General features: G+C 36.7%; 1 protein-coding gene across 1 annotated transcript in view; it reads left to right on the top strand.

Annotated features, from left to right (window-relative positions):
* The window catches only part of SLC39A4 (solute carrier family 39 member 4), a 471,457-nt gene that overhangs the window by 242,156 nt on the left and 212,829 nt on the right, over nucleotides 1-16,472 (top strand). The window contains exons 7-9 of the mRNA XM_044067721.1: nucleotides 5,402-5,411; nucleotides 7,505-7,517; nucleotides 13,201-13,353. Coding sequence (XP_043923656.1) covers nucleotides 5,402-5,411; nucleotides 7,505-7,517; nucleotides 13,201-13,353 — 176 coding nt within the window. The remainder of the gene's footprint in view (nucleotides 1-5,401; nucleotides 5,412-7,504; nucleotides 7,518-13,200; nucleotides 13,354-16,472) is intronic.

The following is a 16,472-nucleotide window of genomic DNA, read 5'->3' on the forward strand; positions in this document are numbered from 1 at the left end:
CTTAAGCTAAGTGCAGCACTGATTATCAACATAAAATGATCGACAGCAAATTACTAATGCTCAAACACTTATTCTTTGAGACATACCTTTGGAGCATGCAAACTAAAAAACATTATTTTGTAGGCTGCAAGACTGCTACATCCCAGGTGTGGGGTGCTGTATCTCCACACACCTATGCTAATTATGTATACAAGCTCTAAGATCACACCTTAGCAGGGGATTGTCATGGTTCTTTCTGCACTGTAAGAGCGATTTTGCACCAGTGTGTCAGTCTGTTATGATCAATAGAATAGTTGTCGACCAAATACAAAATCAATCCATGTTGATAAATTCATTGATATATATATATATATATATATATATGTATGTGTATGTAAATATATATATATATATATATATATATATATATATATATATATATATATATATATATATATGTGTATAGCCACACACACACACACACACACACACACACACACACACACACATATATTTAAATATATATTGGTGGATCGGTGTAGTGAGTATTACATTAAATAGTGTGTATTGTGGGTCTAAACTAGCTTGTTGCAATGCAATTGCAGTGAACACCAGATCGTGAAAATTGTTTCAGCGATTCGATGAATTTACTGAGGGCAAGTAAATGCCCTACAGCACAATGGACTGACAGCTATGTAAATCAAACCGACCCTAGTGGGGGGCTTTGACCCCCACACAACCCTAACTATATATACCAACTCCGAGATCACACTACAATGGAGGAAAAGGGCAGAGTTGCACTGTAGGGCAAGTATTTACTTGCCTTCATAAATCGTTGAAAAGATTTTCACTGAATGAGGGTCGATGATCAGATGTTTGCTGCAATTGCATTGTGCAGAACCGATATAGACCCTGTATTGTAGGTTTATGGAATGAATGTTGAGATATTTGGTGAAGCTCTAATTCACCCACTAAGTTCCTTAATCTTACAAAATGAGATATTTCATGTATGACACATTCTAGTCAGAGGCATATCTGTCAATTTTTCAGTTTTTTTTGTTGCCATGTTAGAGTAGTGCCTGTGTTAACTGCCTATGTTTGTACTGAACAAGGGTTTATGCAGTTTATTAAAATTTTTAGGAAAGGACAGTCTTGTGAATGATTTTATCATGTAGTTGCCAAAATAAATTGTAATGTTATTTTTTTTCAAGTGATGGATTATTTATTTAATATATTTTAGTAGTTTGGTGGGGTTTTTGTTTTGCTGATGGTGCCATTTTTTTGATTGGCTAGTTATGGTCAGCATTTGTTTTTGTTTAATTTTTCATTTTTTTTCTTTTCTAATTTTACTAAGAACAAATTTAATTTCTTGGAGACTGAGTTAGATGGGCAGTGTTGTTTTGGAGATTTTATATGGATTTTGTACTTGCGGTTTGTATGACTCGGCAAGTACAGCTTAATGAGGAACCAACTCACTGAGTACAGTTGCTCAGGAACTCATGCCGATGAGCATAGTAAATGTAAACATTTTTTTGCTGGGGACAAGCCCCCAGCATCCTGACCCCCACATCTCAAACTTATATATACTAAACACTTGATGCATCAACATGAATGATAGTGAAATATGTGAAAACACACTTAGAAACCACATCAGCAGTGATTTCGTATGGAAACCTCTGATCAGGGAGTTTGTATGTCTGCAAAGAGGTATGGTTTGAGAGGCAATTAAGGTTAAGGACAAAAAGACAGTAGTCTATATATATTCACAGGTTATGGGCTGACAAAAGGGTCAAAATTCAGAATAGCTCTGTTTCTTGTTTAGGCTGACTATGCAAAGATGTTTATTATGTCTCAGATGTTTGGAATAGTACGGAAGTTAAGTGGAAATCATTCACTTAATTGTGTACTTTACAGCTGGATGGGGACTTTAAATGAGAGCAGTATTTTCAGTTAGGGTATATGTTTCAAACCAAAAAAAATTCAGCTGGACTGATGCTACACATTTTGAGCAGCTGCTGGAGCGTAAATACATTCCAGATGATTTCATTTTGTTATTCACCTTGGTATGTTTACCCAAAGTTAGTGAATCAAGGCAAAGACAAACTGAGACTGTGCATTTAAACTGAACAGGAATTTTGAGAAAATGTTTGGGGACTAGATAGCAAACTTGAAGGCACATGGAATGAAACTGTGTACAGACAATATAGTAGGGAAAAAAGATGAAAAATTTGAAAGAAGGGGAAATAGTGAAAACAGGTTAAAGTATGTGAGAGGTGTCTTATGAATGAAGAGGTCAAAGCTAGAGTCAGTGGTGCTGCAGCCAGCTAGAACATCGTGTCAGGGTAGCATGGGACTGAAGAATGCAAAAGAAGTTGAAAAGTAAGGTGTACAAAACAGTGGTGAGAGCAGTGCTTCTGTATGGTAAAGAAACCTAGATAGTGAAGGCAGGTCAATTTAGGAAGCTTGAGGTGATGTTGTAGAAGTGCCTGAGATGGGTGGTAGGATGCTGTGGGAAAGACAAAGACATAAAGACATCACAGCAGAAACAAAAATAGCCCTAGCTACAGAGAAGTTCAAGAAGAACAGATTATGCTGGCTCAGTCACAGCTGCTGGAAAGCAGAAGATTTGGAAAAGAAGGTTTGAGAAATACAGAAAGAAGACGAGAGGAAATGAGAAATCACTGGATGAATGCATTGCATGAGAAAATACCTGTGACAGCCAGGCATGATTGCTGAAGAAAGTAGGAGAATAGAGTATTACTGAATCAAAAAGGATGGTGACAGTTCAAGCAATAACTGGACCCCATGTAGAAAACAGGAAAAAGGGGGTGATGATGATGGTGATGCTCAGTTTAGTTTGCTGGATTACTCAGCATTAATTTCCTTCATCTCAAACATTTGCCAAACAACTTGCAGATTTGACCCATGCTCAACCAGACTGATGCTAGCCTCTCTGAAGTTCTGGGCTTCTATTAATGTTAGCATTGCAGAGTCAGTGATGCAATAGGTAGCAGATTCACATTATTTATTTATTTATTATTTATTTTACATTTGTTAACCAGGATAGTCCACTGGACACAGGTCCATTTTTGACACTTGAAAACCAGAAGGCTGTTAGTTCTATTCACACCATAGCCGGCCTTAGACATAGGTCAGCTAGACAGCCGCCTACGGCGCCGGTCTAGCAGGGGTGCTTTTCCAGTATTTATTTGGTGTAGGTAGACCAGGATGAGGGCACCAGGTAGTGTGGTGGGCGGCGCCGTGGAACCCTTTTGCTTAGGGCAAAAGTTGACCTAGGGCCACTCCTGATTCACACTCCAAGTGACTGGATTGCTGACACTGCAGTGCAGCATGGGGAGGCTGCACTCCTGAGTGCCGTGTCCTTTGGATTAGGTGTTAAACTGAGGTTCCATTTACTTGAGTTGACGGTAGCTCAGGTAGAGGTAAGCGGCCCAACCGACCCATCAAAATGAGTAGACAGAAGTTCTCTGATTACCTGGCCAAATTTTCCCCAGTAGTAGAAGTACCACCTCTGTTATTTTTTTAAGCCATATTTTTGCATGTGTTTTAAAGGAGGCACTGTTTTCCTCAATCTATAAATGAATGGGCTATGACAAGCTAGTTGGGCAATGCCCTCTCATAGACCTTATTCTTATTAGCAATGCACTTGAGAAGGACATTTTTGCACATTGTAGCCACAACAGTCCAGTAAAGTCAAGAATTAGGACATAACATAACAATAACACTTTTGTCTCTTAGCTAGATCATGGGAATGACTCATTTTCTGGTCTTTCCTCTTTTCTCTGTAACATCAGCCAGTGCTGACCATGTTATCCTTTTGTAGCATTTAACATTCTACAGTGTGTTCTTCAGAGTTGCTCTTGACTCATTTTCCTCTTACATTTTGAATTGTTCCCATGTGGTAGTCTATGGGGTTCCCACTTCAGGTCACAACATTTTCACTGTATATATATATATATATATATATATATATATATATATATATATATATATCTCTATATATATATATATATATATATATATATATATATATATATATATATATATATATATATATATATATATATTACCTTTGAAGGAGAACGCTACAGTCTTATTGGTATGTAGATGATGTCTGAATCTTCTCCTTTACTCTCCAACATTTGTCTGTCCTGAATTCCTTCACAAGCAAGATGGGCTGTATCCATCTGTGGATGAGTTGTGACCTGCTGAAGACTTCCCATACATTTGCCACGACTGTCAGGATATATTTAAGTATTATAACTCTCTGCCCCAAACACCTATATTATTCAAGGGAGATGAAATACTGGAGATTATTTCTTATCTATGTGACCTCAGCATTACTCTGCAGAATGTGATTACAGTTAAGAACCAGACATCCCTGGTTAAGTCACATAATCACTTTATTATCATCTCAGAAATATTGCTTGTTTATTTATTTATTTAGCAATTTGATTTGTTAACCAGGTAGATGACTGGTATAAAGACCCTTTTCAATCATGACCTGGACCCAATGGTAGTAAAATAGTTTGGTTTGGCAATTTGGACAATGTAATAATATGCAGTTTGGTTTGCAAACAACTGTTTACAGTATTTGCAGTTTGTAAATAACTACTATTTACAAGGGGTCTGGTTCTTTACATAATTGTCAGTGCTAGAGTTTAAAGATATATTAACATTCAGGTTGGAAAGCTATTACTTTGCTTTCTGCTTAAGAATTGTAGTTAAGTAGCAGTTATATGGCTTTACAAACTGTTGTACATTTAAGGTTTGCTTGAACCACAATACAATGTTTGCAGTGCTAAATACTTAGATTCGGTCCAGACATGCCATTTACATTCAAGCACCTGTTCAAGAAGGTTATGTGGTAATTTCTAATCATATATTGTTAATATAACAGATTAGTATGCAAGCAGTTTCAAGACTAGATTTGTAATCTTGTATATTTGTTTAGCAGTACGAATGTTCTTTGTGTGGAGTAGGTTTTAACTGTTGTTAGTGTCTTAGGAGGCAAAATAAGGTTATGGAGATGTGTCACATGTAGACCTAGGTGCAAAGAACTGTTGAAAACATAGTAGGAGAGATTTGTAATTATGGACACAGTGATGTGTTCTGGTGGCAATAATGTAAGGGTAAGGGAGAGAGACACCAGACAGTAAGTTGTGAATATATAAAAAATCTCCTATCTTTAGAAGACCTAGCCGTGGTATTTTTAATCATGGTCTCTTATTGTCTAGACTGCTACATCTCCCTGTTCCAGGGGCTACCTGGAACTGAACCTGATATAGGTTCATAGGTAGGTACTAGGCTATTGGCCCTAGGGCCTATATAAGCTTAGCCAAAAAGGTACCCTGACTTTCGCCACCCAAGAAAATTATTCTCTTGTGCCCCTGTCGAGCAGAGCCACAGAAGTGATCTTCAGGGTGATATCTTGCAGTTAGTGCAAATATCTGCTGCTAGGCTATCTGCAGGCACATGTCATGAGTCTTACATACCATTGGTATTGCAGAGCTTTCATTGCTTGTTTGCGAGATCATGTATTATTTATGAAATTCTTATCTTATTTTGTCTTGCTGTATGTGATTTGGGTTTCCCTACCTTAAAAAGGTGCTGTTGACCTTATATCTTATATTCTAACCATCTTCACTACTCTTCTTCTTTGGAACTGCTTGTGGGTCCAGTGGTACATCTGGAGTCCACTGGGATTCAGTGTTTCTTCTAACAGGCCCCACACATCTTGGAAACTAATACCACAATGGCCTAAGCAATCTGCAACACTGTATGGATTCAACAAATCTCTCTTGCCCCATTTTTTGCTGCTTATTTTCTAGCTATTATTAATTTACTACAATTACACTAATTTAAACTACTAACGATAAGCTGTACCCCTTATTGTCTATTTGCTATTGTCTATTTGTTTGTTATAATTATGGTTTGCTGTACCCCTTATTGTCTATTTGCTATTGTCTATTTATTTGTTATAATTATGGTTTGCCTTAAGCTTGTAAGTAAAACAGAAGTTAATAACTTGCACCATAAATGTTTGCAATCACATGATTTCTAAGTAGACTTGTTTATTAATGGGATTAAGTCAGTAAAATCACATTTTATGCCATCTCCCAGCAGATATTTGTATTACATTTTCATATTTATTTTCAAACTTCCTCTATTTTATTTGGCCTAGTTACTCTTTGCTTATTTAATTTAATTGTATTTATTTATTTTAATGTTGTTTATGTGTTAACTAAAAAAAGCATCTAGGCACAAATGCCTCCTTTCAGGGGAGACCCAGTACCAGTGTCTGGGTAAGTAACTTGCCCTGCATTACATAATAGTCAAATAGAGAAGCGAAAATGAAATCCATTTATAGAAGAAGAAAACTCTTCAGCTTCTCATCATTTTAACCCAGTACACTAAACTGCCAGACTTACCACATTTATAGAGTCTAATAGTCTTCCTACTTCCACACAACCTTTTTTTTTTTACTGTGTACTGTCATGGCACATTGTGTGATTTATTTATGAAGTTACATCTCTTCTGTTATATATTTATTCCTTCCAGTATTACAGCTTTTGCTTATGTCTTCTTTTTTAAACATTGCATTCTTTGTTGATTTACACTCCATTTTTAAAATCTCTGCTTCACATCACAGGCTTTCTAGTAAAGCCACTCTATACAGAGCTGTTTTTAACTTCTTACACTGAGTAGCTTAAGGCCATGCTAGTGCAGTGCTGTGGATTTTTATAAAAAAAATCACATTTTACATCACAGAATGACAAAGTGTGATAATAAAATATAATAATATAAAATATAATATAAAAATAAGATAAAAGTAAACCTTAAAATGGAAACTAAACCTTAAAATGGGCACAGTATACTCATTTCAAGGGGTGGCGAAAGCCAAACACACTCTGGCCAGGCTTATAAATGCCCTAGGGCAGATAGCCTAGTATGAACCTATGAACCTATAATAAATATCAAAGAAATTGAAATGATTTTCTTTTTTGTAATATTCATCAAAATTTCTTATGAAAGCAAAAAAATAAAAGTAGAAAGGGGATTTTTGCTGGCTTTATTTCCTTTAGTCATCTTGCATGACACCTGCATCATCTCTATAAAGAATCTGGGGGTGTAGTGGTCACAGATGTTGAAAGGACTGATGATTTCTTCACTAAACTGATTAAGAAAGGCACTCACATGATTCCCATATAGACTTTTGTTCATTATTGATCCACCCATCCAAGTATAATGTCATGGCAAAAATAATACTAATTTATATTGTCAAGTACACTTGTATATCTTACAAAAATAAATGCAGTGAAAATATGTCACCTTCCTTAAACAGTGATATCAGAAAAAAGCAGACAGTTACCATCCAAAGGATTCCACTTGTATTAAGCAGAGCGATATCTTGAACAACCAAAAGAATCCACCATGATGTATAAAATAGAAGGCTTTTATTAGACGAGACTAGAATAAAACGAGCGCTTTCACATACTCCAAGTATGCTTCATCAGGTTATAACAAAATGTGAAAACATCCTGGCTTATATACAAATTCAAATGCTAGCTGTTAGTTCAATCAACTTCATTATTCAATTAAGTAATTAATCATGCTGCTTGGTTTTAAAAGGAAACAGGGCATTGATTCTACCTTCAATTTCTGAAATGGTCTCATGAGCTATAGAAACCCAACGAGAATAGCAGATTTTTGTGAGAATAATTCCTAATAACATTCTATACCAAATAAGATGCCATAACTATATGAGGAGTGTTATAATAAGAAATGTGTGTTATATTATGTTAAAAAACATAAAATATATATATAACAAAATAATGAAAAAAATGAATAAATAAATGCAATTAATTCTATAAATCAACATCTCATGAGCTATATCATGACAGCCAAAATGGAATCATCACTTACTATGAATAAAACATGAAGTATATATTATAAATAAAATAAATATAATATATGACGTATATACAATATGTACAAAGACGTGCAAATATCAAACTAAATAGCAATAATTGAAATATATATATGAATTAATCAAAAACTATAAAAAATATTTAATAAACTCTAACTAATGACTGATGAACTCCAAATATTAAGTTCATTGACTTTGATCAACAACAACCTATTATTAACAAAAAGTATATCAAACAATGATTTAATATTATTTAATGTATTCATTATTTCACCATAACCCATTATTATCTATGTGCTTCTAATACAGGTTTAATACTGATAGCAGTGTTAAGTCCAGGCTCTATATGTGCCCGCAACCTGAAAATCCATTCTAGCTCAATTTTCTCTAAAAAGCTCATGTTGTCACCACCTCTCATGGTTGGTTTTATTATTTGTAAAACCCTAAAATTGAAACTATGGTCATGATGTGTATTAATATGTTTGGCTAAAGCATTGGTTAGAGTCATTTTTCTAATTTTATATACATGGTTGTATATATGGTCTCTCAATCTCCTAGAGGTTAACCCTACATAAAATGCTTGGCATTTGGTACAGGTAGCCAGATAAATCAAGTTGGTGGTATTACAAGTAGCATATAAAATAAATCTATGTGTATAATTCAAAGTAGGTACTATGAATTCTTTCTCTGTTGTAATTAGCTTACACATATTACATTTCTTACATGGCCATGTTCCCATCAAAACCCTAGTATCTCTATTATTCAGAGATCTACTGACCTTCTTGTCAATACACAACCACCGCTTCAGGTTCTTGCTATTTCTGTACCTGAAGTGTGGTGTTGAGCCTGTTAATTTTCTCAAATCAGTATCCATTGTTAAAATATCCAAATTTTTCTTTATGATCTCTACAATATTACAGTTATTATTTGTATACCTGGTAGTAAAAGGTACCATATTCATTTCACTATTAGAAAATCGTTGTATGCCCTTGTTAGATACCCACCTAGTACCATAATCTCTATTATTATAAGCAGCTTCAACAACATCAAAACTATATCTATCTCTGGGGCCTTCAACAAGGCCTGATGGATAGCCTCTATCAGTGAATAGTCTATTTAAGATGTTAAGCTGTTTATTTCTTTCAGATATCTCAGCACATAGCCTAGTTATCCTATTATTCTGATTTTTTACTATGTTAGGAAAAATAAATCTAGGATGCATACTATTATATTGTAAAATAGCATTTTTCCAACAGGGTTTCCTAAACAATTTAGTAGTAAGAGAATCTTCACCAACTTTCAAGATAGATATATCTAGAAAGTCTATTTTTGTCAATGAATAATCTAAAGTAAACCTTAGAAAATCTGTGGTTGTTTCTAGATAGATAACCAAGTCCTCTAGTACAGACTGCTCTCCCTTCCATAAAATAAGAACATCATCATTATTTTATTTTTTGTAATATTCATCAAAATTTCTTATGAAAGCAAAAAAATAAAAGTAGAAAGGGGATTTTTGCTGGCTTTATTTCCATTAGTCATCTTGCATGACTCCTGCATCATCTCTATAAAGAATCTGGGGGTGTAGTGGTCACAGATGTTGAAAGGACTGATGATTTCTTCACTAAACTGATTAAGAAAGGCACTCACATGATTCCCATATAGCCTTTTGTTCATTATTGATCCACCCATCCAAGTATAATGTCATGGCAAAAATAATACTAATTTATATTGTCAAGTACACTTGTATATCTTACAAAAATAAATGCAGTGAAAATATGTCACCTTCCTTAAACAGTGATATGAGTGCCTGATGGCAGTTAGTGGGTGGTTCCAAGCCAAATAGCTTGTTGGGAAAATGTAGCTGGGACTCTAGTGCTAGTCGACATTACTTCTGTCACAGTAATTTAAGGTAACGTAATGTAAGAAGTCTGAATTAAGAACTGCTTAGCTGAGTCCACCATGCATTACTCCCTTGGACAGACATGGAACCAAACAAATCCTACTCAGGCAGCATGGACCTGAATAGGCAAATGAGTGAGGGATCGCCATGCTGAAAAGTGTCTGGCACTTCAGATTCTGTTGAGAGAGAGAGTTCCACAGTAACAAGAGCTGATAAGGAGCGTTTTTCATTAGATAGTGTGAGTGCAGTAAGAACACTGTTAATTCTTTAACCATTAAGATATTGTTTGTCTCATGGAAGAATCACATTTACTTGTACAGGCATACCAGCCAGGGTAAGTATAGCCTGATATTGCAATGGGAAGTGTGGCTCTAAATTTTCTTTAGGAATGATAAGCATTACACATCTATTAAAAAAGTAAGTGCCGAAAGTGGATAATGCAGGAACCTGACCACCCTGAGACATGTAGAATTCCATCCAGTTTGTCTGAACCCCATTGTCATGCTATCAAATTAGTGGGTGTGAGGCAATGCCTTTACCTATAGCCTGACAATGGGGTTCAGAGAAACTGGATGGAATTCAACATGTCTCAGGGTGGTCCAGGTAAAGCTTCACATGACAAAACAGAATGAAGATGCTGTTGCAGCATTTCTTATAGGAATGGATAACCAAGGAGGCATCAGACACTGTGGTAGGGAATTACTTTTTACCTGGATCTAATAAAATTAGATGACATGGGTGCAAGAGTAGTCGAAGAGGAATAAATGAATTAACATGACAAGTGCTGCATGCTTAAGCACATACATAAATAATGTGCCTAGAGGTGGAGAAAAGGGGATGCTATCAAATACAACACTGACGTTTACTAAGGGTTAACAACTAGCTCACTGCCTTGCACACAAATGACTTATTATGCACTGAGATGAACAGGCAGTTAGGGAAAAGACTTGACTTTTACAGTCAGGTCAACTGGCAGAGCAATGCTGACTGCAAGTCCTGAATGATGACTCAATTTTCTATTGATCAGTGAATCAGATATGCCTAAAATACTGTACTAAGATCAAACTACATACAGTGTGTGCTGCACCCTGTCTTTCACACTCTGCAAGCATTCTACAGTATTTGGAACAGAATGCATGCATTACACTGTAAAGTTTACTTCCAGAGCTAAAGAAAAAGCAAATATAATTAGGGAAAATCTCCCATACTAGGTAGACTTTTTAAATGCTGGTAGTATTAATTCAGAATGTCTCAAAATAATTTCCAGTTTTAGCAGGGATGGGTAAAAAGAATTAGAACAACTTAGGGGCATTCCCCCAAAATCTGGAGAGTTGAGAGGTATAAAGTCCATTAGCAATGTATTTAATATCATTCATAGTACAGACCAGTATTCAGAATGCACAGCTATAGATTCTGCAAAGCACTTAGAGACATGTTACATTACATACAGCTCAATTCGATAAACTTATAGTAGAACTCTCTGGTTACATTACCAGCACTGTGCTTCACTTAGAATACAGACATTATTCTTTCAGCATTTCACAGCATTTAGAGTAGAACTAAGAGTTCGTTACAGACAGTTCACTGCATACAGAGTCAATTCCAGCTCTTACAAAGCAGGTATAATAGTAAGTGAGATGATGTGAGGTAGTGCCAGCTGTGCTAGATGTTGTAGAACAGTGCATGTGCAACATATGCCAGCCTATCTAGCTGGTTTTCTAGAGAATTTTATGTAATTTGACTATCAAACTGATTTGTACACATGCTTGTGTTAAAAATGTATTTGTAAAGTTGCTTGTGTTAAAAAAAATGTATCAACAGTGGGTCCTGCTGGACAGAAAAGAAATATACATATATGTCAGACTGTATTATAACTGAAGAAATGTATATATGTTAACAGATGATAAGGGAAGGGAAGGGTTAAGCTCAGCCCAGCTAACCTTAAGAAAAATAGCCTGAAGTTAAATCACTTGGTTTAGGCCATAAAGATTTTATCTCACAGGCCTGAATGCAACCAGAGACGCAATGTCTGGGCTGGGATACTGCTCTTATTATCCTTAGTGTCGAACCAATTGCTACCTTGGGGTGCCAGAGAATGTCTGGTTAGTCTCTGCAAGATGAAAGGAAGGGTTGGAATTGTTTTACAATATCCTGATGCTGGAATAAGGTTTAGCTAAAGTTATATGTGTATATTGTGACACATCAGTGCCAAATCTTGGCTCAGTTGCTAGTGATGGGTAGTGTGGGAACCACAGTATCAAGTGACCAGATATGATGTCATTTTTTTAGCCAGCACTGAAATTGTATTGAGATACTGGTGAGCGATGTGATAGTGACACTCAGCACTTTGTTATAAGACTTGACAAGGGAGGGACACTCATTTGACTTCAACTTGCCTTGCTTTAGCAAGTAAGTAGGGGATGGTAATTCTTCAGTCAGTTAGGAAACTATAGTGAGACTAGTTAAATGTTGTTTTTATATTTCCTATGATTGTAACTCTGGTGTTTATTATGAATAGATATTCAGTATTTTCATGTTTTTCTTTTATCATTTATTATTAAATATATTTAAACCTTTCATTCTGGCTGGTCTTTTAGAAAATATTTTGACTTTTGAGAGTACTTGCATTTATTTGGTGGTACTGTAATTCCATGCTCCTGAAAGTCTTGCTGCTTAGAAATGCTACCATTTGTATAAGTATGAATTGTAGTAAGAGTAATTGGGTACCTCGATAAGAGCCTTAGAGTATCTGGCTTTGGGGGTGTTCTGGTAGCACTGCATTTACCTTTTTGTCTGGGATGAGGTGGGAGAGTGTGTAATCTGTGCCAGTCTTTCCCGTGTGTGTGTGTGTGTGTGTGTGTGTGTGTGTGTGTGTGTGTGTGTGTGTGTGTGTGTGTGTGTGTGTGTGTGTGTTATAATTAAATCTCAAAGAGTGTGTGTGTGTGTGTGTTCCAGCTACTTGGAACAGGGACTCAAAGGTGGAATCCTATTTGGGGCTTGGAGAGGAAAACCCAGCTCCAGGACTGGAGTGTGCTCCCTGTGTGCTTTTAAGGGAAATTCTACTTGGTGCAGAGAGCTGCATCTGAAAATAATGTGTGCATCTTTTTTTTTTCTCAGAGAATGTTCCTCACTGGTGTCAGTGTTGAGATTTGGGGCTCCTTGATCACTGGCCCAGAGGAGGGATGTCACAGTAAGTAAAAAATAGAACACACATGTAACAGTGTGGACATTGTACTACACTTACAGTAGAACCCAGGTATTACACCGAAGGCGCTATTTCATGATAAGGTTAATACATCTAGGTCTTAACATTAGTTTTATTGTAATCATGTACAACTGGCTTCATTTGTTTTTATTTTTCATCCCCCAGAATTAAGGATGATCCCATACATGATCACAATCGGTGATGCGATCCATAACTTTGCTGATGGACTAGCGATAGGTGCTGCCTTTTCAGAATCCTGGAGGACAGGACTTGCCACATCAGTAGCTGTTGTCTTCCATGAGCTACCTCATGAACTTGGTGAGTCTATCTGTTGCTGTCTTGTTGTTGTGTCAGTACTACATCATGACCTGTCCCACACAACTGATCCATTCTTCATTCTCCTTCATAGTGATGCAGCATTTCCACACGGTTAGGATAGCACTAAACCTGTCTTTCTGTATAAAATCAGTAAAGCTATCAGCATACTGCAAATCCTTGTTACCGTATATTGATTTTACTGTTACTGAGAAACTATTACCAAGCCCAAGAGAAGAAAAAAATCTAGGAAATAACAGGTTTCTTCTTCTTTCGGCTTTTCCCGGTTAGGGGTCGCCACAGTGGATCACCTGTCTGCTCATGATTGACAATAGAGTTTTACGGTGTCGAGTTGCCAGCCCGGCATCCACCCTTCTATGGAAGGCACACACATGCACGCACTCATGCCTAGGGCCAATTTAGAGTGTCCAATCCACCTACAGCATGTCTTTGGGATGTGAGAGGAAACTGGAGCACCCGCCCACGCGACCACAGGGAGGACATGCAGACTCCTCACAGAAGGTACCCCAGCCGAGGATCAAACCAGAGAACCTCTTGCTGTGAGGTGACAACGCTAACCACTGCACCACCATGGCCACCCAGGAAACCACAGGTTTGATATCTTAAAAACAGTGGCAAGGAAACTCGTGGACTGAATCCTGAGGGATGGTGGTAGCATTTCTAGAAGAAAATAATATCCAAGACAGTAATATAACTTTTTGTCTACTGATCTATACTCACTATTTTACTATTTTACACCATTCTGTTGGCCTGAGTTATGGCTGAAAAGAGCCTGTTGACCAAACCACCAGTTAAAAGTGTAACAAAATAAAAACAAATCAATAAAACTTTATGCAATTGAATTATTTACAAAACAACTTTTGGGAGAATGTAGACAGTGAAAAGATAAAAAAGTGGGCTGGCTACACAGTATCAAATATGTAATATATCCAACAGGAAATTATAATAACAAAAGGCCAGTCACCAAAATTTATAGTATGATGCTAATGAATTATTTACAAGTAGTGGGTGAAGCTTCATTACAAAGTTGAAAAGAACACCAGACAGCACCAGGGAGAATATCCAAACTAGTACTGAGACCCAGTGAAAAAGTTAATACAGGAACATGTCTAGCATCAATGTGCACTGTGCAAACTCTAAAAATGAAACTCTAATGTCTGGCATTACTGACTGACTGTATGGATGTGTGATTTATGAGTACAGGGACAAAACAAAGAGACATCAAGAACATTCTGTCAACTCAGGGACATGTCAGAGGTGTGTGTCTGCGTGTGTGTGTGTGTGTGTGTGTGTGTGTGTGTGTGTGTGTGTGTGCGTTTGTGAGAGAGTGTGTGTGCATGCATGTGTGTGTTTGAACTTGTGTTTGTGTGAGGGAGAACAATGAGGAGTGCCATTGCCAACACGATGCATGATGTTAACTACCACAGGAAAGTTCTGATTAGCACTAGCAGTAGTGGTTAATGGTGATTCAGAGGCATGCAAATAAGCTGATGATGAAGTCTTTCCTCATTGTGGCTAACGTGTCTCTGAAATGTACATTTTTATGAATCTTCAGATTTGTTAAACATGTTTCTGATGTCAGAAATGGGCTTAATAAGTTTATCTTTTCCCTGATTTCTAAGTGTAGTTATGGAACTCCATGTATTACACACGAAAATACAAAATACTGAACAAATAGATCAGCGAGTTTTTTCCCGGGGGAAAAAAAAATCGCAGATCCATTAAAACAAAACAAAAAAAAAACCCCGCCCACAAACTAAAGTAGTGGGCTTCACCCCACACCTCCCCCGATGTGGGGGGCTATACCCACCATACTCCCCTATTTAAATATACCAACTCCGAGATCACACCACAGTGGAGGAAATGGCAAAGTCCAGAAAATGGTCCAGTGCTTTTGGAATTTTGCCATTTCGCTGAAACAAGTTTGATTAAGCAGCATTCACAATTTCAAGCGTTCACTGACTTAATAGGAACCCAAGTAGAGCCATATATATATATATATATATATATATATATATATATATATATATATGTGTGTGTGTGTGTGTGTGTGTGTGTGTGTGTGTGTGTGTGTGTGTGTGTGTGAGTGATAATACTGATATTAGCAATTTCTTACGTCAACAAACTGTCAAATCTACTGCATATGCGCTTATTCCGTGTTTGTGCAATTTCGGAGTTAGTATATATAAATAGCAGGGGATGTGGGGATGCAGGTAGAGCTGCAAAAATTATGATTTGCTTTATTTTTAAAAATTAAAAGTTTACATGCTGATATCAACTGTGCCTTAGGTCAACAGCTGTCTAGTGGATTGCATATACTCGACAAGGCAGTTGACCGACAGGTGTGGGGAGATCGCATAAATACTAGTGTTGGCAAATTTGCTCTTACTTCATGTTTGTGCGATCTTGGAGTTAGCATATACATAGCAGTGATTATGGGTGGTGCAGGGGGCTTGCCCCCCGCAAAAAATTGTGTTTTGTTTTATTTTTAAAAATTAAATGTTTGCATGTACCAAGGTTGTTTCTCGGTGCATACATATCTTTGTGTCAATTTCTGTGTTTTTGACCATCTGTAGTCGATGCCTATGCAATTGACTTTGGATGTTTTTGTTTTTATCAACAACAAAAAAATCTAGTATGTGTGCTGAAATGGAACAGGAGTATTAGTTTGCTGCATTTATGCTTTTAAGTGGTACATCGATATATAAAAAAATATGTTTGTGTATGTATGAATGGGTGTACTTCATATGAGTGAAAGCCCATATGAACGAATCTGGCATTACCAAGATGAATTTAACAGAAATGCAAAAAACCAAAACTTTAAAAATCCGAATCGCACATAAACAAAAACTGCTTATGGGACATCTCCAATGCATCCTTTAAGCTCTCTTACAGAAAACAAGGTAAAACCCTTCCGGTATACTTCCTTCATTTTTGCAGCCCCCCCCACTGTACTCCCCCATGTGGGAGCACCCCCCCACAAATTTAATATACCAACTACGTGATCACATTCTCTTACATGAAAGTAGCTCATTTTCATTTATGTGTGACTTGGATTTTTAAAGTTTTGTTTTTTTGTTTTTTGCAGTTTTGTTACAATC

Source organism: Protopterus annectens, chromosome 3.part1, assembly GCF_019279795.1.
Source record: "Protopterus annectens isolate FY-2018-M chromosome 3.part1, PAN1.0, whole genome shotgun sequence".
NCBI classification, from domain to species: Eukaryota; Metazoa; Chordata; order Ceratodontiformes; family Protopteridae; genus Protopterus; species Protopterus annectens.